We start from the raw sequence: 24889 nt of genomic DNA, 5'->3' as shown, positions 1-24889 counted from the left end.
TACTGAAAACTTTTCCAAATCAAACCAGTATTGAAGCTGACACAGTTAGTGACAGAGGTTTGCTCTAACGACACACAGGCAGAACAGGCACCACAACTGAGCTTGTTCCTCAGCCCAGCGACCAGTAAGGACAATGCACCCAAGTAAGTTTAAACTCATAGCTTTGAATCCACAGTTACATGCTGCAACGACACAGACACCAAAAACCCCAAATACACCACACCTTGGTCAACCCTGTCCTCAGCAGTTTACAGAACAGACCAAGCAGGCAAACAGTGATAACTTACCCCCCCCCCCCATCAACTTATAGTTCATTTTTCAGAGCCCAGCAGGAGAGATACAATACACATCGTGTTTCCCTTGCCCATACAGCATGTGCTAGTTCTACCACAAATCTAAAAATAAATGAAGGTATGGTATTGCATTCAGGCAGTGTCAATAAGTATCTAAAGACCAAGCTACAGCTGTGCAATATACAATTGTCTTCAAATAATCCCCAGAAACCCATGTGCAAATTCATGGCTTACAAAAGAACAGCAGACTTGAGTCAGGAAACACTTCTGATAATCATATGTAAAATACAGTTGATTTCTGGATTATATCATGCACGTTCACTGATGGTAAGAAAGCTCCTCACTGACATTTACAATAAGCAGCTGCAAAACTTAAAGCATGCAAGTAGATGTGCCTATCCAAAGGCTATTTCTTGGACAAAAAGATGCCCATTTTTACCTTTTAGGGTAGAACACAAGTTACATACAGTAGACGCACACAAATCCATGTGCATGCTGAAGTCGTTATTTTTAATGCTGGGGGATGGGGGTGAATACACACCAGATACTTGGCTACCAAAAAAGACCAACGCTTCTTTACAAAGATCATCCAAGAATGGAAAGCCACTGAGCTTCAATTAACCCCTTACTCATTCCATGTAGTTTCAAAAAAGGTTCATTTGTTTTTACAAAGCAATACCACACAGCAGAGCTATTCTGTGCAAGAAGTTTGTATTCCCATGCAAGAAGTCAGCTCTTTCGGCTGAGGATCTGGATTCCATCCCAGTTTTGCTGCAGTCCCCATCTGTCATTGTGCGTAACAAGTCAGACAGCTAACTTCCGTACTTGAACCACCTCCCTCTCCAGCACTTCAAATTCAAAATGCAACTTCAGATCCCTCAGATGAAAGACCGCATTGCAGTATTGCATTACAGTATTTGCTAATGCAACCGCATGAGATGTTGCAGAAACTGCATGTGAGAGCTAGCTACAAAGAGACCAGCAAAACCAACCCAGCCTGACCAACATGCCTTGCACCAAGGGACTCTCCAGTACAATAAGTAAAGATCAACATCCTCTTGGTCTGGGAAGCCTCTTGACTACTTACATGACAGCACAAGTTGGGGGGAAACCTGGATTTACCAACAGAGTAAGAGAAGACAAAGCAACTGACACACAGCTCCCAGTAGCCATGACAGGAAATACCAGTGTATACTTCCAGTAGTACAGTCACACACATAAAGAGAGAGGGAAAAAAATGGCTCCCAAAGGCTTTATTGTGGAAAGAAGACCAATTAAAGTATGAAAAAGGTACCATAACAGCTGCAAAGCAACCTAGCAAAAAAAAAAAAAGTTTCATGACAGAAATTGCTTTGATAGAAAAGATGCCCTTAATGGGAAGCTGCCCAAGGTCTACTGTACCAAAATAGAGGGGCAGAACCACCGAGTGATAAGAAGGTAGGCACACAGAACAGAAGCACAGGATAACACAAACAGAAGCCCAAGAACAGCTCCCACCAAGGCATCCATTCACCTCTACATACTCCAGCATTGCTACATCCCAAATAACCATGCCATAACCACCACCCTGCTGCCAACTATAGATCTATGAGATCTGAAAAAAGACACTACCTTTCCACAAGATGAACCATTTGTGAATATCAACGTTAAATATCTTCAGCACAGGAAAGCACCTGTTCTGACTTCTGCCTATCTCTTGGAGTACTTGACTAGTGGGGGCTTCTGCAAAAAAAAACCTACATGTTTCTTATCTCCAGCTCTAACCTGTTGTGAAATTAAAATACTCCCATTGTAAATTCAGAAGTGAAGCAGTGGATACACCTGCAAGTGGGAAAACAAATCCAAATCTGTTATTCAGCCAAAGAAATTGCCTACAAAGATAAGCAAAAATACCACTCTTTTAAAGAAATACCTACTTAGGTGACAACATTCTGTGTCACTGTTATTTGCTTATTTCCTGGAAGTTGTCATAGGCATTAAATGAGAGCTTCTCTCCTTTGAAAGCCAGATATAATAGAACAGGTTTCTGTAGTAATATGTTCTAAGCACACGTAGGATATTCCTCCAGAGAAACACAGAAAACACTACTTAACAGCACAAAACCGGTAGAAAAGCTCAAAGGTAAGTATCATAACTCATTTTTAATATTAACTGAATTCCAAGTTAGTGATTCTTACCTTCTTGAATTGCTCCAAAGATAAAAAAGAATCAGCAGGGGTTTTTAGGCAGGGAGCTGTGATTTCCTCACCTGTTTAAGTAACACTGTAGCTTCACAGCCACTTGAAGCCACCACAAACCAGCCGACTGCTGTTGCCCATCTTCCTCTACGTGACGCAACCACACATGTCCATGTGCTACACGAACCTCTGTTGCAGAACAGATTAGGTGACACCAGAACGGACCTTGTGCAGCCTTTGGCTCCAGCACAGAAGAGGTTCCTAACGGATTTACGCTGCAGACATTTGCCCTGTTACAAGAGATGGAGCAGCAACGAGAGCAAGTAGGACTGAACAGGGCAGATCTTGTGCAACTGTATGGTATTAGGGTATATGAGATGCGTGCTCAGGAAAGAGACCTGAGGCTGCAGTCTCACAGTTACTTGGACTACAGGCTCACTTTTCCAAGGCTACTCTTCATGGAGTTGTTCTGTAACGCCATCATCTAAGGACTCACTCAAAAGCAGCAAGGCCTCTGAGAAAAAGAAGCCTCTCTACTTACAGGAAGACCCAATTCAATCAGCGATCATTCCTTCTTCAAGTCTATGCTCCCTGACCACCACTTACTTAATGCTCTCTGCCGGTTAGTCTCCTCTACTCACTGTACTGTTGAGCCCTCTTATTTCAAATAACTATTCATCCAGCAAAGGTTGCCAGGCCTAACAAGATACTTCCCTCAGATTTAGATAGAAAGCACTGAAGAAAGTCGAGCTACATAAAACCATACTAAATCTTGTCCATTCTGCAATGCTTGAGCTCAAATGAACTTGATTTAAGCTTGGTTTATCAAGGCATTCTTTGAAAGTCAACTTGTCTACTTTCATTTATCCTTCCCTTGAATTCAGCTGAATCACCACAGCGATTGAGGCTTATATTGTACAGCATCTCTCTCGCGTCTCTCACTCCTTACCAAAACGAAGTCTAAAATACAATCAAGAAACGCAAAAGGTAATAATCCCCTAGCCATATCAAGCACGTCCATACTCTACTCAATGTCAGTAACATTTATTCTCCACCCGAGCACTAAATATTTTCCCCAAAATTATATTTTCTGTAACTTTCTTGGTGTGTGTGTGTGTGTATTGCACACTGATGAGGCTGCATCACTGGTGCTCCATCCCCAACGCTGTCCCGGAGGTCAGCCAGAGCTAGCTATCACCTCTGCATCATCATCGAGTTTGGCATAGTGGGGCCGTGAGTTTTTACATTAATTCACTAGGTTCAGCCAGCTCCCCAGCTGCCTGCCAACCACTGCACTCAGAGGGCAGAAGCAGCAGATTACGACCCCTCTACAAGACAATACGCAGTTACAGCAAGTGAAGCGCACCCCATTAACACAGATCTCTCCAGCTATATTCATATCCAGCTATAAAGGAGACATGCCAGAATCAACACATTACCAAATTCATCACAGCTCCTACTGTAAAACTGCATTTTCCCTCCTAAATGGCATATTTATTTATTCTGAAACACATGCAAGCTGAAGGTAAGCAGATCTATTAGACTTTATTAAAAATACTGTCTTGAGATTATTCACAACAGCTGTTTCCTCTTCAAGCTAGAGGAAAACAGATGGCAACATAACAAGAGCTAGATAATTTTTTAAAATTAACTCTAAAACATGACACTTGTACAGGATTTCTTCCACTTATGCATCTCCAAATGGGATAGTAAAAAAAAAAAAAAAAAGCCAAATGTTATTTTGCTACTAGAATATATGAAAGCTTGATAGCATAATTAACATATTGAAAACAAGGGCAGAACAAAGAATGCATCAAACAACACAGAAAAACTGCAGGTTACAGAGAACCCTAGATCACAAAGCTGTTGCTGTAGATTCCCTACAAAAACATTCAGAACACGGTTCCTCTCTCAAACACCTACCAAGCCTGACAGCATCAAGACAGTGCAATTACAGGTGTGGATAACAGGCACGTATTCTTTTTAATATCTATTAGCAACTTCAGTCAAGATTCACAGGGGCGGAAAACAGCAAGAAAAATATTTAAAGTTTTACTAATTATCCCTGTGAACATAATGAGGGGATTTTATTTGCGTCGGTCTGGCATCAACTGCAGCCCATCAACTGCATTTCATCCACATTCCACACTCCTAAGAGCCGAATGTAAGAAGCTATAAATACATCACTATAACATTTTAAACACAGGCTAAGGGAGACAATGTATTATTGAGCTACCACATGTTGAAACAAGTGTTTAAAAGTTTCCAAAAATTCCTACCAAAACATATTTTTGGACAGACAGCAATGACTACTCAATTGGTTGTTCTCCTTCAGGACCCATTTAGAGCAGAAGGAAGAAATTTTGGACAAAAATGAAAGCTATACTTCTGACCATCTACTTTAAAGAAAGACAACCTTTAGGGTAAGTGAAGAGTTTATCTTTTTTTTTTTTTTTTTTTTTCCCTGATAGGCTGAAATGTGGTATGCAGTAGACTCCTGAACTACCAGCCCAGGTTTCAGGACCTGCTAACATCCATTAGACTCACATTTGGAGTAGTGAAGAAAACAATGCTACACTTCACCATTCTTCTGGGCAGACTCTTCCCTGGAAATGACTATTCAGTTTAGTATAAATTGACAAACTTACAACATGTATCTTCTTTTTACAGACAGAAGAATTTATTTATTTTAAAAACCAATGAAGTAGTCTCTGCCAATCCAAACACCTTTCCAAACCCCACTGAAGATCCACAAAGAAATACTCCCACTTCTGTTCTCCTACTCCATTAACACGCCAGGTACAAGCCTCCACCATCTATTCTATCAACATTTCTAAATAACCAGAAATTAAATAGCCAGAGCAGTGTATACACCAGCTTTACAGCGACAGAAAAATCAGTTTAAGAGAAAACTTACATTCTATGTGTACCTATTCACCCCTCCCAAAAAAAAAAAAAAACACACCACCAAAAAACCCACAAACCAACCCACCTCCCCAAAACCCCAACCAAAAACCAAACCACACACATTAAGTCATGCCAGATGGCTAGCACATCTAGAAACAGAGGTGGTCCTAAACTCATCTCTGGATAAACTCAACCAGATAATTGGCAGCATAACGAAGCCATGGTCCCTGTGATTCTCCCATCTACAATGTTTAATTGTAGTAACTTGTAGCCAATGTGCCTCAGACCAGCAGAGCTTGTGGTCAGCAAAGTATATATACACACTGAAACACTATTCCCCATAATAATATATAGCTAATACATATAGCATATAATAATAAAATATACTACATGTATAATATCATAATTACCTGTATAAACTATATTGCAATAATTATGTAATTATAACACATTATATATAATTTTATATTGTATACCCATATATTAGAGAGATACGAAAATCCTAAACAACTTACAAGCAACTTTTAACTTTGAAGATAAAAGTTCAGCTGACATTTTAAAAACTTTAATTTCATTTCTGACAGTACTTATTCTGCTGGTTTTTGATATAGCTTTATCTGAGTTACAAAATAGAGGGTTTTTTCTTCTACAAGCATAACCAAATATCATGCGATGCTAATCTTTAACTAGATCATAAGTACATCTGAAACGTCTGGAATAGTTAAATTGTTTGGAGTACTAAAAACCCAAGCAGTGAAGAGAACAATTACAGAAACAAATATGTTTCCTTCTACGCCATTTTGTCTTTCTGATCTCCATTCTAAGAGTAGAAGACAACTGGATTTTGCAACTTGAGCGCCACATTATTCAGTGTATTTGTCATTTCAAGCAAGACAGTGAAGTCTCAGACGTGCTCGTGTACTCTCTAGCTGTGACTGTATGAATCAACTTCCTCTATTTATGGAAAGTGGGTATTAAATTAACTCTTGCCTTGGCATTTATCATCTACAAGCTTCATTCTCAAATTCATGGGATATCCTCTGTCCAGCACAGTCTGCCATTCCAGCTAAGTTGTGTAACTCCTGCTGGCATGGCTAACCAAAGTTGACACATGTCCACAATGTGGAGGAAAAAAAGAAACAACCCACAAATGTTTATTCTCTTGCGAACCATAAAAGTCAAGTAAGCAGTGTTGAGACTGTCACTCCCCATAATCAGCCCCACACCCAAACCTGTTAGTACCTCTTACATTCGTTTGCTCCCTTTTGTAAAGGTAAAGTAGATGTAAACACATATAGCCAAAATTTGTCTTGTAGAGTAAAAGGTGTATTTCTAATCTGAAGCATAGACCATGCCTCGTTTTCTTCAGGAATCAGAGGTAATAAATGCTGTCACTCAAGCTTACATTTTAAAGGAAAGATATGGGGCACATGTTCAGCTGATAACTGCAAAATCATCACCTAAAATAAATCTGCCACAGAATCCAATTACGTCATAGAGCTTTAACCACTTACAGTGTACTTGCAGGAAGGAGGAGGACATCCATTTAACGTTTCCTTCCTCATCCCTTTGCTCCCCTGGCAGATCACCATTAAAAATGTTTTATGACAAACACCTATTATCATGTGGGTTATCTCAAAGTTCTCTCACTTGTTATCATTAAGAGGTGCAAATTGCCAACAGCTCACACCCAGCAGATGTCTACTGAATAGATAGTACAGCTCTGTGGTCTTCCCAGCACAGAGGAAAAAGCCACTTAACCAGATAAGCATGTCCCTTCCACTTCTGTACACTTCCACCTCCTCGCTGTATCCTTCAGCTCAAAGGAGCACCTCATCTAACCTAGGCAGTGCCAGAATCAACACTGCACGTAAATAAAAAGAGCTCATATAAACGCCCAGTACTAACAGTAGAGCCATGCTAAACAGGAATGTTCAGTAACTCATTGTACGCTTCTCACAAGTGCTCTCTGCTCCTCGGTTTAGGGAGATCCTCCACCGCTTTCTTTACATGACAGTTGTGAAAATCTTCCCTCCCACCCATCCCGCAACTACTATCTCCTTACACCTTTGCTTAACTTGACTCCCTGTCATCCCCTGCCCTTGAACAAGCGAGATACCCTTACACACACAGGAATGCTTGCAGTCCTGCAGCAAGGAACTACTGAACTTACACAGTGCAGACTGTATGTGCACTTTAAGTGAGAATAAAAGTCTCCAAGCAATTTGTTTATGCAGAACAAGCCTCAGTTACATTTAATACTGTTGTCTAGTATTTTCTAAAGTGAATCTTTCACAATACGCATTCAGACTGCAATTCCAAAATATTTGGCATGAGCCATCATTCCCATTTCTGGAAAAAAAAAAAAAAAAAAAAAAGATTAATACTGATAACAACTTCTATCTCTTTTAACCACGTAGAATTCAAAAGGAAGACATCCCTATCTGCTAAACACTGGTCATTACTCTCCCTTCCATGGAAGCAGCACATTGCAAGTACTGCTGTTATGAGACACACACTACTGTCTTTCAAAGCAGCGGGAAACTTTAATGCAAACAGAATCCTTTCATCTCGAGCCCAGGTCTGCAGGGAGAACCACTGGCTGAGCACAGAAGCTAGTTTGAACACAACTCTTCCGCTGGTTGCAAAATCTCCTTCAATACAGCTCCCACAGAAATAGCATAGAGAAGTCTAAAAAAAATCCTTCTAGGGAAGGAGGGAGTAAAAGACACAGGAAACAAAAGGAACATTACACTAATAGTTCTCTTCTGCTAATCAACAGAATAGTGCTGACATGATGTAAGGGCAGGCTTGCCACAGCCTGGAGAGAAGTAAGAACATGCACTAGAAACTTCACAAAAATCGGACACGGTTTTCAAACCACAGAAAAAGGGAAGACGAATAAATCACCAAAAAATGTCACAGAGTGAGAGTAAGCTGTTAGCCAAAATACACAGATGAATAAAGGGACAAAACACAGCTGCAAACGTTAAAGGGGCTTCAAGAGCATTTATTTTCTTTCCATCCCAACAGTCCAATTAGCAATCATTGTCACACACTGTAGCAACAGCTACCTAATAGCTAGTGCCTCCCACATGCTCCTCCTGATCCACAAAGAGCTGTGGAAATGCTCGCCTTCCAATGTAAGTCACAGTGACTTCAAGAATCACAGCAGGGGGCTGGCTCCCCTAGCACACAGGATGCATTTTATTGCCACAGTTAGTGTTACAAAACACACAGTCCTATTTTCTGTTGTTATTGCAACTGCACTTCCTCTTTTCACCCTTCAGGATTCCCACCACAGCTAACCCAGGATCAGGAACTACAGAAGATTTTACGAGATAAAGGCTAGCCCAGACAAGATCTCACCAAAATATCAGCGGTGTCAGGACCTCGAGCACAACCTCTCCCCTACCCCTCAGGGGTCTGAGTGCCTCGGCACAAGGCCAGCCTTGACACGGTGCAGCTGTGTAAGCTCAGATCAAGCTGCTGGGAAGAGAGCCGAGTTAAAAAGCACCAGAGGAAGCCTCACTGGGCACCTTTCTCCACTTCAGAGCTGTGTTCCAGCTCACTCACCCTTGGACCTTGCCAGAGCTATGTAGCAGGTCTGTCTGCATCTTGCCTTACCAATCCCGACCCTGAACTGCTGACTTAATTTCCTGGTGTTACCTTGGACCTACCCATTGCTACAGACTTGTCGGGTGATCAACAGACTCTTGGTTGACCCTGGTTAAAATTGGGGACCTGCTCTACTCTTCTTGTTCGGCTACCATAGGACTCCTCACTTTGTTAGCAAAATCACTGCCCTGCTGTCACACTCAGCTTCCAGCCTGCCTTTCCTTACCAAGTAATCCATTTTGTGCTCCATGACAAGTGGGATAGGATGGCCTCACAGCTTAACAGAGCCGCGTTAAATTAATCCTTCATTCATTCAGTTCTGCTCTAAATATTAGTAAAACACCTCCCTACACCAAGAGGGCACTGGGAGTTCCATTACTACGGTCACAAGGATCACTGGAGTATTTAAGTAATCATTGCTGTCCAGAACAGGGCTATACTTGTCAACGCTAAGCAAAAGGTTACACTTGAAACATAAATGCCCAGCAGCTCTTCAGAAAGGTAAGCAGCTAGAATACAAAATGGGATTTATTATTAAGGCTATAACAGACTTCTGTACATTGTTTAGACTCCAAGCAACCAGAACAGAAGTCTCAGTATACATGGTACAGCTGCACAGAACAACGCTCTACACCAGGAGTGGGACCTTTACATGGTAGTGCAACGCTGAGGATTCCATTACTTCCAGCGTACAGAAAGGCAAAAACTGGTGTTAAACCCCGCACAAGAACAGGAAGCGTCTGAAGAAGCTCTGCTGGGGAGGGGCAGGAGGAGGAGGGTTACACAGGGGGAAAAAAAGGGAAAGCAACAATTTAGTACCAGTTTCTTAATAATAGCTTCCTCCTTAGTTTTTCTCCAGACCCAAACAGGCACTAAAACTGTGTTCAGCTAAACTCTTTTTACTCCCCGCAAGTGTTTCAGCTAAAACAGCTAACACTGACTCAGGAGAAGCCGGCTTGTCCTGCAGATGTTCAGATGTCAAAACTAAGCATTAGGCAGCCCTTGGCTTTAGAATAGGAACTTAATCAAAACAAAGTCCCTCAAAACATCAGAAAATAGAAATTGGCATCTTTTCCGATCCTTGCGAGAGCTATTTGCTCGGGTATTGCATTTCATTTCCCCAGCAGTGGACATGCCTGGCAGGACTTTCACTGCAGAAGCCGTACCATGTCCAGAAGAACATAGAAGGCATTTGACTCAAAGTGCAGATTGACAAGAACAGGATCTTGAAAGGAAGGAAACAAGACTTGGCAAGGCAGAGAAATAAAATCCTGCTTGTCCTCCCCTGTCCCTTCCCCGGGCAGGGCTCTCTCACCACCCTGGGCACCGCTTAACCAAAGCCAGCCAATTCCATCTCTACATACAGCTGGGAGAGCTGCCTGCGAGGCACCTGCCCTGTACGTCTCAGCAGGGGGAAGGCACATTGTGAATGAAGCAAACAGGACAAAAGTTTTCCTACCCCGTCCTCCACTTAAAGAGAGCCACTTCTGCCTCAAAAAAAAGGCTGGAAGATAACTCAAAGAATTCCACTGTATGGTAAGGAACACAGTGGAAGAGCCCATCAGCAGTGCCAGAGCAGGTTTTGTACTGAACATACGTGCAGGAAGCCACGCAGTCCACTCCAGGAACAGAATACAGAATAACTGCTCATTACGCCAAGTACCCATGGACTGAAAGCAGCACAACGTTTTCCTTTCGTAAGTAAGTATATATTCCTGTAGCGGCAGGAATTTTGTGCCCACAAAGGGATCAGATCAAGGCTACAATGGACAACTCTCATGATGTTAACCCTCAATTTCAAATGTTTGACTCCGGAAGCTGACTGACAGTTAGCAGATGCAGGGGCAGACAACGCAAGTCTTCTAGACACTGGTTCCAGCTGCCAGGAAGGTGAATGAAAAAGTATGTCTGATACTATAACATCACAGCGAGACAAGTATCCAGGCTGTCCTACAGGCAGAACAGCAGCTATGCTTTTCAGTGACTTTCCTAAATCAGGCTGTTTTTAAAATAATTAGTATAAACCTTCATTTGTCATTAAGGTTAATTAGGCAATTAATGAACTGAAAAAAAAACTACACTTGAGGAGACTGGAAAACAAACTAAAAAGAAAGCTATCATTCAACAAACAGAAAGCACTGCAAAGCAAAAAAAAAATCTAGCATGCACTGGCTAGGCTACAGCTCATGCTTCCCATACTCAGCTTCTCCCGCAGCTGTGAAGGCTCAGCACTCCAGCACAGCCGGTTTCAGGTGTACCACAGGGGACAGAGGAGCAACAAGCAGCTCATCAAGGGCTACTAGCCAAGACAAAGAGACTGGTTCTCCTCTTGAAGAGCATCTGCAGCAGGTGAGCTGCATGGACCCCACATGTGATTTTCCAGATGTGTTCACCATAAGATACTAATTTTTCCCTGCCATGCTCAGCGTCATTCATTATACAAATTTTAACTTTGCAGAAAAATTACTCAGAGGGTAAGACACCACAAAAAAGCGCACATCCATTTTGACATGGTGCAACTATACCTGAGTAAGATTTCATGGGACGAGGAGAAAAATATAATTTCAATTCCAGAAATCCACTTTGCACAAGAAAGTAAAGCCCATATTCAAGAGCATGAAGTACAAGTTACCCGCAGGACTTGATTACCAATTCCCATTATGAGAAGCAGAGCATCAGCACACCAAGAATTTGCAGGTATTATCAGGAAACTCTAACAATGACAACATAGACAATATTTCCTACTACACTGTTACAGACATCGGTTACATTTAATACTAGAGCTGACTTTAAAAGTCATTGAGTTAATATTTCTTTACTTTCGAATCCACAGCTTTCTGGAACACTCTCACAGAAGCAGGTGTCAAAACACACTAATTATCAGCCTGTTCGAGCTTCACTTTTACTGAAGTTATTTTGCTTTGTCACAACATCCCAAATTCCCCCAGGCACTTTTTATTCCCTGTCAGAAACTTCTGCCTCACCACTCAAAAGCAGACAGTTGGGAGTATTGGTCTGAATAAAAATTAGCTTTCTTTTCTTCCTCTTTCTCTCAGGCAATTTTGCTTAGTAGGCATAAAAAAAAATAAAAAGCTACAGGGAGTAGGGAGAGAACAAGTATATCGCTTAACACTACCTTGAAGTCTAGTTCCTTCCAACCCTAACATGCAACACCAATTTCCTCAAGTCCAGTGCAGGCACCACCCCAGAGAGTCCAGATACTGGCTTTACAGAATCACAGAACGGTTAGGGTTGGAAGGGACCTTCAAAGGCCATCTAGTCCAACCCCCCTGCAGGAAGCAGGGACATCTCCAGCCAGATCAGGTTGCTCAGAGCCCCGTCCAACCTGGCCTTGAATGTTTCCAGGGATGGGGCATCCACCACCTCTCTGGGCAACCTGTTCCAGTGTTCTACCACCCTCACTGTAAAAAGAGATTTTTCCTAATGTCTAATCTAAATCTACCTCCCTCTATTTTGAAACCATTACCCCTCGTTCTGTCACAACAAGCCCTGTGAGAGGGATGAGGCACAAACAGTTCCCCCAACTTTAGTCAGGGGTGGATTTATGACCACTGACCACAACCTCCTTTCTCCACCATCATCTCTGAAGCACTTACAGTCTAAGCCTACCCTGCAGCAACTACCCGGAGCTCCTGTCTTCAAGTACTGTACACTGTTACTCTGGTGTTTGCATTCTGGGAACTCTGGTGTTTGCACTGGTCAAGCAGAATCACCCAAGGGCTGCTGGCTGACGATGTACAGTAAAATTAACTACGTGGAACAATCTACAAACACAAGGTAAGACTAACATTTACAGAAATAAGAGTGGTGTCGGTCAATACCCACCTTACATTTGGGGCAAGAGATGCTAATAGAGCACAAATGTGGTTCTTCAAGTATCTTAAGAACTTGACTTTCGAATATTATGCAACATCATCCAAGGTCCCAAACATCAAATATCTACACTACAAAATGAAACTTCAAATTTCCAAAGAGGAACGGACCAGAGAACATTTGCAGAAGCAGCTGATGGGTCCCTTTTACTTATCTACTGGGGAATACTTTACACAAAAGGCAGAACTTAACCCTTGTTTTCATGGGGGGAAAATGCACCTCCTCCTGATCTCACAAAGTGAACTAGGTTAGAGTTTACATCCCAGTGCTACAGGGAAATATTGTCTGAAGGAGGTCTCTAGGACCAGATTTGGTCTAGACTACTGAGAATTTGCACAGATCAAGACAAGGACCTTACAGACCTTCTACAGATCTACAGAGGGCACAAAACCTACAGCTCCTCTCTGACTTGGGCAGAGCAGGGGCAAGTTTTCAAAGATGTTTACTGCCTTCCTGAAACAGAGCACAATACAGCCTTAAAGTAACAACAATCACCTACAGAGCAAAATAACTTTGGTTATTATCTCATTATTATCTGGTTATTAATCTTATCCTCAGCCACACTGAGCAGGACTGTTACTTTTATACAACCACAGAGGACCTGAGAATCCCAAGGAGCAGGGGGAAGGTGTGCTACCTTAGCTATTTCACACTGCACCAATGTGATCTGCTGAAAGACAGATTTCAGACAACTGCTGGAGTTTCACAGTTCTGCCACTTGTTCTGCCCTTGTGGGAAACAAGGAGCACTTCCCCTGGTTTCCTTATAATACACAGAATAAATATAATGCATAACTACTCGTATGTACCATCCTTTTAATGTAATCAATTATATAGTTTCTGTTGGGGACATCTGGGGGGAAAAAAAAAGAAAGTCAAAAAAAGATAAGCAACTGGAGTCAGCACATCTGAAAATCTCATCTGTAGAGGACAGAGTTCTCACAGTGCAAGTGTCCCCTGCTTCTCTCTGCCAAATTACATTAAAAGCAGAAGTTAAATATAAGATAAATATTTCCCTAATATTAAGTTCTCAGTGAGAGCAAATGCCATTGCAGAGATATTCCACAATTCAAAAATGGAAGGGAAAACAGGTAGCACATTTATAAAGAAAAGAAACTGCTTATAATGCAAGCCTCATCTTAATAGCAGGTGTTTTGTGAAGAAGCTTCTTCACTGGACTCTGAAGAATTTCCATTTGTTCTGGAAACTTGGACCAGCCACTCAGATACATACGTATTCATAAAAGTACAATTTCTGTCAGATGTTTTATTCATAGAACAAAACACGGTCTTGCAAAAAATAAGAGCAATTCCATTAGACCATTGCATCCCCTCTTCTTTAGTGACTATCAGGGATCTGCAACAACGCAATTGCAACCAGTAAATCTAACTTAAAATATTGCCGGTTTGGAGGGGATGGATTGTTTTTGTTTTAACACACATAGCTCTCACATTGTGCCATACTGTCAGAGCTCAATTTTCCAAGGTTGCATTCATGTGTTCTGTAGCAGTCATCAGCTTTTCAAACCAGAATCTAAAAGCAACTGTAAGATGTCACACCCTGTGTCTCCTGCAAAATAGATCTAATTTTCCATTACAAACTGGTGATTGTTCCTGGGCAGGGGGAGGAGGGGGGGAGAGAGGGAGACTAAGAAAGGGAGCTTTTATACTATCTACCAGATTTTTCTTCTCTTCCTACCACCCTCCTTCCTACAATTCTACAAGCTGAATGACTGCCAGAAAAATCAGCGTAACTATTTTTCATTGAAATACCAAAACAAAACATCTGAGAAGTTTCATGATACAGCTCAATTACACTGTTAAACACAAGGAACATACAAGCACCTTTAAGAACTCACTAAATGCTTTAAAACACACATCTTAGAAGATACCAAGAGAAACAACTTCCAGAACACTGTGCTGTAGTACTGAATGGAACAGGAAATGAGGAACAAAGAAAGGAATTTCATAGATTCCAGATGTACTCTAACACCAGCTGGGAAATACAAGCAAGAATCAACTAAAGCCTTGTAAAAGTCTACCACTAACTGCTTTCTTCTAGAGATCCCGAACAAAAGAAAGTAGCTGTAAACAATTTGTAAATAGAAATATTTTTGGAAGAAATTAGAAGCAGTAGTAAAACTAAACTTCTTCCTCTCCCTCCTATTTTTAAAGGGTTTAAAACACAGCCAAAACCATCTGTTTTTTAAAGTTGCTTTTTAAATATAAGAACTCTGTGTAAGCAGCCATAACAGAAGCACAACTGTAAATAAAGTATTTCAAGTTGTCATTTTTTCAATAGTTGGAATATCGAAGTTGAATGAAACTTGAAAGCAAGGAAAACCAAAACCAGTAAAGTTGATTTAGTTGATTTATACTATATGCTATCTATGTAACTGCAATTGAATGGGCATTTTTTTTTTAGCATTTTACAAATTTAAAAGTCACTCAGAAACTTTGTTCCTACAGCTATAAATAAAAATAAATAAAAAAAAAAAACCAAACATTCTAGGTTAGAAACTCAGGCCTTTCAATACAAACTTACTTTAAATGGATTTTGAAATCTCGGAGTAACAAGTACAGCAACAAACAAACAAGTATATTTCTTCCTAAAGTCAATGTAAAAGATTAAAAGAAAGCTTAAGCATGATTCTTAGGGAACAAAGACCTGCATTAATAGACAATTTTCCCTCTTGCCATTATTGCAGAAACAGGTGTTCTTCCCAACTTCAAGGCTTTTCATGAATTTGTTGCACATGGCAAAATTGAGATACTTCATCTAGTGTTTATCCACCTAATACCAGCTTATAAAAGTCAAGTACATTAATATTTACGCAAATTAAACATCGCATCAAATGCTACCTGTTCAAGTGCACCAATCATTCATAAGTGAGTGAAACACTTTCCCTCTTAACATCACATCATACTAATCCATTTCAGTTAACAGCAACGCAGTCACACAGTTATGAACTCCAGCAGGTAAGGAAGGATTCAGTTGTTGGGCTAATGAAGGGATCTTCATTTTGCCCCAGTGCTCCCTGAGAGGCAGTGATGAGCAAATGCACGAGTCTCTTGTCAGGTAGGAAAAAAGGTAAGACTTCTAAGGTCTGGAATTAAAACTGAAAAGCAAAACTCTTCATCAACCTCAGAAGTTAGGCAAGTCATACCAGATTCTAAGTCTTCAGTATTTTTGTTCTTTCCTCAACAGACCTCAAAAATACAGATATACTACACTTTTTTCCCTTTCAGACAAAAAGGGGGGGGGGGGGGGGAAACGACCTCAAAACCCTCCAACTCTCCACTGAATCTTTAAAAAGTGTTTTACACTTGGCAATGACCCATGAAAAATTGTGGGAAACGAAAGTTGGGGGGGGGGGGGGGGGGGGGGAGAGGACCAAACCCACCAATTTTCATAGTTTTCAAACTTCATCTCATTTTGCAAAAAACTTTCACCCAGAAAGTCTTCTATAGGAGGAAAACAACACGTGAAGTCTCAGGGAAGCTGCTTCCCCTTGGTAGAGGTTAGGATGGGAGAGGAAGGAAGTTAGATCCATTTTGGTTTTATTCCAAAACAAAGCTTTCAGTTGAATCCTAAATTCAGTCACCAGTCCACTATGGTAAAGAAATCAAACAGGCACTGCTAAAGAACAGATACTTCATAAGGTGTAATAAATGTTGCTAAAATCAGAAGGTAAGAGAGTTATTCAGAAAGTGACCTGACAGTATTCAGTCTATGATCAGCTTTTCAGTTTAATAAATACAACCTCATATCTCAAGCTTCTCCTTGATTTAACCACAAAATAGATAAACCTCTGGTACTAGACGGTTTAAAACCACAACATTACGGCATACTAGTGCATGTTTAACCATTAATACACGCCTTAGGTGATTTGCTCCCCAGATGTATTAATAGTCCACCGGCACACACAAACATTCATTTTTCTTCTACATAAATGGCTGAACATTTGTTGGTCTGAAATCATTATGAGTGATACAACTGTCTGATATTTACATATTTAATAGTATTCAGCAAGGACTACAGTCCCCTGTCTTTATTCTAGCCTTCTTGCTCTCACACAGGGAAACTGTAAGATTTATTCTCCAAACACACCAGTTTGCAGAGGGTTTTCTCACAAGCGAGCTGTCAAAACATGAGAGGTACTAAGTACTTCTTAACACCTCCGAGTGGATTTTGCCTCATCTTTCCCCCACCTCCTCCAAGAGAAAAATTGCTACATGAGCTACTCAAAGACTTAATCCAGCTGTCACAGAAGTGTAATTATTGGATTCAACAGAATTATTCAGTTTACACTCCTGTAATGGAGATCAGTCCTTCATCAGAGACTAAGAAAGGACAGGGGGAATACCTGAATGGCCGTTTGCAGTCTATAGTGTTTATCTGCTCCAAGAATTTTAATCTGATGTACACTATCAAAGGTATTTTTAAAGTTGGGGTTTTTTTTAATTTATTTTCTAATCTTGCTGTAGGCAACACCCTTCAGTGTTTGCATGAGAAGGTCTTCCTTAAACACGAGCATCAGTGCAGTAAATGGCTTTGTATGATAACGGTTTGACAGTGTATCTGCCTACCTAGAAGACCTGCTGTGATGCAAAGAGAGGGGAGGGGTTTATCACAAGCATGATAATCATCAGCAGGTGCCTCAGCTTTAAAAGACAAGTGTGTGATGGAGCAGCAGGGCAGTGTGCATGAGTATTAATCAATTAATAGCAACTAAAACACCTAAACTTCCATACGAGCTAAGGCTCCTGAACGAAGTATGAGACGCAAGTAGTTCTCAGGTGGAAGGTCAGAGATACAGATGTATCAGTTTTTCAGATTATTCTCTTGGTGGTCTCACTAGAGTTTTAACATTTGTTCTTCACAGCAGCCGATCAAGCCAGTGGATATCAGAGGCAAACAAATAACAGCATCATCAAGAAAACACGTACTATGGAAGGGGAGCAGACTGAAGAGTGTGGAAAGACTGAAGCAGACTCATGACGCTGCCAGCATACAGATGTGAAAGCAGGGGATGCACCTGCTGTCCCCTCCATCTGACTTCCCACACATGCACACTCCCAGTCAAGTTCCTGATACTTGTCCAGAGACAGCTCTGGCATTCATCTGAGTGCACAGATTCAGCCTACCAATTTGGAAAAAAACTAAATCTGACAAGAAAAAAAATAAGTTGCATTCTTTGGGCCTGCTTTGCTAATTAAACTGGATTTTTTTTTGTTAGTGGAGGAGCGCCAGTCAACAGCAGGTGTGTTTGGGGTGGGAGGTGCAAAGGGTGTTTCATAGCTGGGAGCAAGATAAGTAGGGAAGGTGAAACTCAAGCCCTGCCTTTTCACCAGCAAGAAGCTGCTAATTTGGGTTAGCATATCATGATGCCATGCCTTGGACTGCACCTACGAGAACAGAATCACAAAGCAACATGTGAAACATGGAGAACAGCATTAGGTAAGACAGAGACATGAGAACAAAGGAAGAGTAGCTCATATTGGGATCTACCTAACACAGTAATTTGGTTTTCAACCAATAATAAAATAATAATTTAAAAATATATATATATATCAAAAGCCTACACCAACCAGTCTGAAGAGTAATTCAATGCAACGAGAAGTTTTCAAAAGCATTTTCTGGAAAGCCACAAAGCTAAGATATCAAACACTTACATAACATCCCCATGTAAGAGCACTTGGTACTTTGACCAGCAGACAATCACATCAATAAGAAGACAAGAAACCACTATTATTTCTCATGAGAGAGATTAGGGAACACTTTTTTCAAATTTACTCATTCCAAAACAGGACAAAAAAAAACCTAGAAAGTTTGCATCCTGACCTCAGATGCTCTGAGCAGATCTGTTTAATGGTTTCACTGCTGTGAAGTTACCTCTAAATACTTTAAAAGTCAAATCACATCGGTTTCCACTCTTATACATCAATCATTTTTTACTTAAAAGAAAGTTAAAGTATGGATAATTTGACGTCAGGCTGGTTGCCCCAAATACAAGCATCTTCCATTTCCTCAAAATTAAGTTCACTGAAGAATTTTTCACTGCTACCTTTGTTTCCTTGTCTCACTTGCAGAAACTACGCTTTGGTCTCCACTTCTGCTCCAGCCACGGCAGTAGGAACAGTCCACAAACAGTCACAGTATTCCACCTCTAGAAACAGCACTGGTCCCAGCTCTTTTGCATTCAGCACACTGAACACAAGTCTGTCAGAACACAACCACCACCAAATTTAGCAGTGTTTGAAATACTGAACCAGCGGTGAAAAATCTGCATAACCTATTCTGCACCCTGCACAGCCTGTCGGACTCAAGCCTTAAATAGCATCGCAGTCAATCAATAACAACATAAGTTGCCACTTTATTTTACCTACGCAACATCAGTTTAAGTTGTACTTGTTAACTTTTTTATGTGCAGAAATGATCTTGAGAAGTCTTTAATATATTCAGGGTGAGATGCAAATAACTGTTCTTCCTTTCTTCACTTGTTGGTCCACTAACTGCGAAATACTAGAAAAAAAAATCAGTTACCTTTATAAGAAATATTTTACATTTCCTAAAGAATATTTATTTATTTATTTATACATAGGTTCCTGGGAAAAATTCTCTCTAAAAATATCTATTCAACAACCTTATGCCCCATTTAAATCAGGATAAATCCTTTTACAGCATTATGCAGTGAGCATATTTAGTCGTACTTACTTCTACAAGTAACCACTTAAGACAAGGCACTAAATCCCAACAGACAACATTAAAAGGGACATCTTCTCAAGGCAAAATGGATTTCCCTGATCAACCTTAGGATTATCAGACTTAAGGGAGGCCTTAAGTCTGTCAGAGACAAGAGAGTTCCTCCTTAACCTTACAGAAATTTAGAGAGGCATCTCTCAAACATTTATTCCATATCAAGTTTAATGGTAGAAGGGCAGTAAATACCTTCTCTTGGCAACTGACCTGCTTAAACACTAGTATAGTAGTACTTAAGCAAATACTCTGCCCGACTTCACCCAAGACACTCAGTTTCTCAAAGAAAAGCTCAATTGCTTTTGCAATGTCTTAAACTATGTAGCTCTGTATGAATTGGTAAAGAAGGCACAGCAAAATTAAGAGTTCGAGAGACAGCACAGTCTACAGACCAATCATCCTCATCTAGTCAGCTGGACCGTCACAATGTATATGAGGTTTCTGAGTTCTCAGAAAACTGTGGGTTTACCCTCTCAATGGGATGAGCCGCAAGTGAAGCGTCAACCTCCATCAGGTAGCAGCCAACCTTTATCACAAAAATTTCAGTTTCATGCTTCTGATCACACTTAGCCCCAAGGGGAGACTGCCACCACAAGTCCCACATTTTAGGCTACGACTTCAACACCTGTAACCACAGAAGGTGCATCCCTGGCCCTTTCTAAGAGCGATAAAAGAATTTTAGATGTTTATTAATGTCTTAAACTGTGACAAGCCCTCAAAGCATACAAGTGGACCATTATGATCACTGAGGTTAACAAAACGATGAGCAAAGGATTCTCCTTATTATATTGGTGCTCCTGGTAGCCTCTTGATGTGCAGTATCCTCCTGTCTTAATTATTACTCCAAAACTATGGGACAGTTTAACCTCTATAACAAGCCTAACTACAGCTAGAAACGTACACTTTTAGAGCAGAGCCTCATACTCCCTGATATAAAAGTACTAGATTTCAGGGTCATGGAAAGCTTGTTACTTTACAATAAGAATTCACAAGTGAGACGCTTCTTTAGATTTTTCAAGTATAAATAGTTGCACAAAGTAAGATCCGGCAGACAGCTCTGTGCTACACAGTATAAAGCCTTCCACAGCAGATATGCTGAATATAAGCTTTTTTCTGTTTTCAACTGACAGTTTAATAGTTGATGCCATTTAAGGATAAAAAGGAGCAGCAATTAATTACAGTCTATTTATTAAATATTAACAGTACAACACAAGCCATGTTGTCAAGCAGAAGGACTCGCTTTGTAGTTTCTCCAGCCAATCATCAGCCATAAAGCCTCATGTTGTTTCCTTTCAGGTTTTGAAACACTGACTCATGGAAATATCAGCACTGCACACTTCCTCAAAGTGGCAATCTTATAGGAAGTGTTTGTTTAGTCTTACATGACACATTGTTTTGTTTATGTATAAGGGATTCCGGTAAAAATAATTTTTAATTAAGAAGAAAAAAAAAAAAAAAAAAAGGCAAGAGGACAACAGTTTCAGTTATGGGAAGCCAACATAAATCAATTTCAAATAGACATTTGAACAGTGCATTCACCAGCACAGGTATTACTCTTTCTTTTTATTGTATGTTATTTTCTTGCAATAGAGAAGAGCAGAAGCAGCCAGGCATTGAGTTCTTTCAATTCAACAAACCACAAAAGAAACCAGAAACTGGACCAGAGGTAGCACAGTAACAATTCCTCCTAACATCACTACCCAGAATGACAGAGTTCATATCGCTGCTCCACAACTTCAGTATCTCAATAAGACATTTTTTTGGAAGTGGCACATCACTGGCAATGCAACCAAATGAGGGAAACACAGGTTCCCAAGAAGCTCAAGGGTTCACATTTTCAATAGATGAACAAGAAAGCTCAAACCAAATTCAAATATGACTAGAAAGAACACTACTCAGAATGGGGAAGCATTTAGGAGATCTGGGACATAATTACCCATCTAGCTAAATATGCTGATTCTACGCGACCCATCAGTCCCAAAAGAACAAGTTACACCAGCAGTAGAAAATGCTTTCATTTACCTGAACCTTCTTCTAAATAGAGGACAGTGTGTTTGCACTGACTCTTCAAAGCATCAGTCCTGCATTTCACCAGATTTACATCGAGGCATACCTGTATAGCAGTGCCCTCACTCATGATTTGCTAGCAAAAGTGCTACAGAGAAGGAAATATCCGGCTAGATCACGCACAGAATATCTGCAAGTCAGAGATCAGTCAGAGCTTGGTCATGAAACAAGCTCCCAAATAACAGAACAGACCACTTCTAAAGCATGATAAATCAAAGCAAATCAAGACAGGAAATGACTTATCCCTTTGTCCTCCAATAACTTGTCCCTTAAACCATCAAAATATTCAAAGCCTCCCATCACTAGAGAAGAGAGAAATCTACAAGATAATAGCGAATGGGAACTGCTAAAAACAAAAAAAAACCACACTCTTGGGAATAGCTGATAAAAGTAGTGTCCCTCCAATGTACACCATCTCCTTTCAAATCTACTCCCAGGTAGTTTTTGTAGGGAGTCTACAAGCCTCCATATACAACTTCTTCAAGATTAGGATTGCTTGACAAGGCTGATTAGATTAGAAATACTCCCTCAACCCGTCAGAGCGATCCTGCCACTTCTATTTTTCTGACGAATTTCACAAAAGATAGTCAGCTGCAGAAAGGCATTTAACTTTCCAGAACAAATCCCAGAATCTCATGCTCCTGCCACAGAAGCTGATGAATATGCCTTCAGATACTTTCTAGTGAACAGAAGGAAAGGGCTTTCCTGTGTGCGTACTTATCATCGCCCTCTGCTGTGTTACAGCAGAAAATCTGGTCACAGCAGCGCTCCAGAAAGCGCCTGGCATTATCTTTGCAGTTCACTGAGTAAAGATCTTCTGCTCAGAAGGCAGAAGTGAAGCACCCATGTACCAGTGATGCACACAGTTTTTCCCTACTTACTGTCCACACTAAAAGGCAGCCAGATTCCTCCCTGCAATACTGCACGTTAATCAAAAGCTTAGCCTTGATGAGGACTCTGATAACTGCAGTCAGCAGCAGGATTAACTTTAGTCCATGATTTAATGAGATTAATCTCAAGTCTTCTGCTGCTGTTATTATCTTTGATGCCTTCTACGACTCAAAGAAATTCCCACACTCCAGTAACATCAGTCCTTTAGGTACAATAACATCACTGTCTTCTTCTCAAAGAAAAAAAAGCCCATGAGTCATTATCCTGTATATGAGATGTGTTCTTATTCCTTTCACTAGAAGTTACCAACTTGCAATAGCACCACTTGCATGATATCCAAATTTCTCTTTTTTTTCCTTTCCTCTCTCTCCTTTTTGAAAAAAAAGCCAGAAAACAAGCCTGTGATCATACTTCATAGTCCTGCTGAATCTATTTTTTGGATATAGAAAAGAACACAGAATCAACACATAAATTTTAGTTTATGTCATGAAATTCACTTCTTAAAGTCTGCCATCACTAAACTACCCGCTAACAATTCACAGGGAAGCGATCTGAGAGCTGAAATGCTGATGCCATTATCCAATAATGAGATTTCCTATGCAAACTCAAGTTTCAGTTTTATCTAACACGACAACTGGTGGTTGCAAATTTGCTTTTACACGCATGGATGTGCAAAAGGAGATTTTTCAAAGAGCGTTAACAGGAAGCCACAAGCCCAGCTCCCTCAGTACCCATCACTGCGAGTCCGGCCCTAAATTTCTCCATCTTCCCCACAAGCTCCCTGCCACCATGCCCCCATCTCGGCGAGGGGAACCGGTTTGACTCTGTTACGGAAACGAGGGATTTCCCTCCCAGCCGGCACACTCAAAACCCTACCAGGGAGAGTTTAATCTGCAGGCTGACATCTGTCGCTTACTTTCTAATAATGTGGTTTGGAACTCGCTCAACAGCAAGAAGAAAGAAGAGCGGATCCCCAAAGCCGTGAAGCAGCACCCAGGCAAGGGGCTGAGGCACCGGCTCCTACCCACAGTCGCTTTTTTGGCAGTTTCGTACCGGCCTTGCCAGTGACACACAGTGCTGAGACTCGGCGACCGCCTTCAAACTTTTAGCGCGTAGCTTAGCAACGAAAAAAAAAAAAAAAACTAAAAAAAAAAAAAAAATCGCGAAATCTGCCTAATGTCCTGCGCCGCGCGGGCTCCCGCCGGCGCCCCTCGTCAGCCGGACGCGCATGGCGCTGCCGGCCCCTCACCGCGGCACCCGGCCGCCTCACAGGCACCGGCCGCCCGCCCCTCACGGCGCCGCGGAGCCCCGCCGCCGCCGCGACCCCCCGCCGTCACCCCCCAACCGCCCCTCCGGCGGGACGCGGCGCGCAGGGGAGCGGCCGGCGCCGGGCGCCTCGCCGCACCGGCGCTCCCCGCTCCAGCCGGGGGGGTTCGCCGCCCGCGCCCTTACCGATTTTAATCCTGACGCTCTGGAAAACCCGCAGCCCCTCTTCCTCCACCGCCATGGTAGTGGTGCCGCCGCCGCTGCCGCCGCGCCTGGTGCTCGGTAGTGCTCGAGCCCCGCCGCCGCGGAGACGCACGGGCCGGGCTGAAGGGGGGAGGAAGAGGAGGGAAGGAGGCAGGCGAGCTGCTCCGCCGCGAACGGGAAGGAAGGCGAGCGGACGGCTCGGAGCGCGCCGCGACCCGGCTGCCGCCAGCGAGCAACCCAGCAGCGGAGCGCAGCGCCGGGCAGAGCAGCGCCCGCCTCCCGCCCCTCACACTGCCGAGCTCCCGCCCCCGCCTCCTCATTGGCCAGCGGGGCCGCCGGTCGCGGCGCTCATTGGGCCGCTGCCTGCCAGGGGCGGGAGAAGGAGGTGGTGGGGAGGGGCGGGGGGGGAAGGGTTGCGGCGCTTTGCAACAGCTGGAGCGCGGCGCGCGCCGGCGGCCCGCTGCCCGCCCAGCTGCGGGGCGCTCGCGCCGCGCCTCGGTCGACCCCCTCCGCTGTTGCGGGGCTGCGGCTCCCGCCCCCGCGCCGTGAGGGGGGGAGGAAGGGGGGCGGCGGCGGGTGTGAGGGGCGGCAACCCTCCCCCCCCGCTCCCCCACCCCGCCGGGACTCCCGAGGGGGCAGCGTGGGGGGAAGGCTGACTAACTCCGTGGCCCGTCTCCAACGGCGGCCCGGCCCGGACCAACCGTCGAGGAGCGACCGTTGGCCCCGGTCGGCGGCCCTCTCCGTCACGGCGAAAGGGAGGCAGGGAAGGAAGGAGGGGTGTCCAAGCCCTTTTTCCCACAGAGCCTTAAAGACA

At 42.4% G+C, this 24889-nt stretch overlaps 1 protein-coding gene across 1 annotated transcript in view; it reads right to left on the bottom strand.

Moving 5' to 3' along the window:
- RASA3 (RAS p21 protein activator 3) overlaps window positions 1-24284 on the bottom strand; it is a 132120-nt gene extending 107836 nt beyond the window's left edge. The window contains exon 1 of the mRNA XM_086770058.1: window positions 24058-24284. Coding sequence (XP_086626184.1) covers window positions 24058-24112 — 55 coding nt within the window. The 5' untranslated portion in view covers window positions 24113-24284. The remainder of the gene's footprint in view (window positions 1-24057) is intronic.
- Between the last annotated feature and the right edge of the window lie 605 nt (window positions 24285-24889).

This window comes from Chlamydotis macqueenii, chromosome 1 (genome assembly GCF_036417535.1).
Source record: "Chlamydotis macqueenii isolate bChlMac1 chromosome 1, bChlMac1.mat, whole genome shotgun sequence".
Classification (NCBI taxonomy): Eukaryota; Metazoa; Chordata; class Aves; order Otidiformes; family Otididae; genus Chlamydotis; species Chlamydotis macqueenii.
Note: the sequence above shows the minus strand (reverse complement) of the source record. Positions and strands in the feature narration are given on the sequence as shown.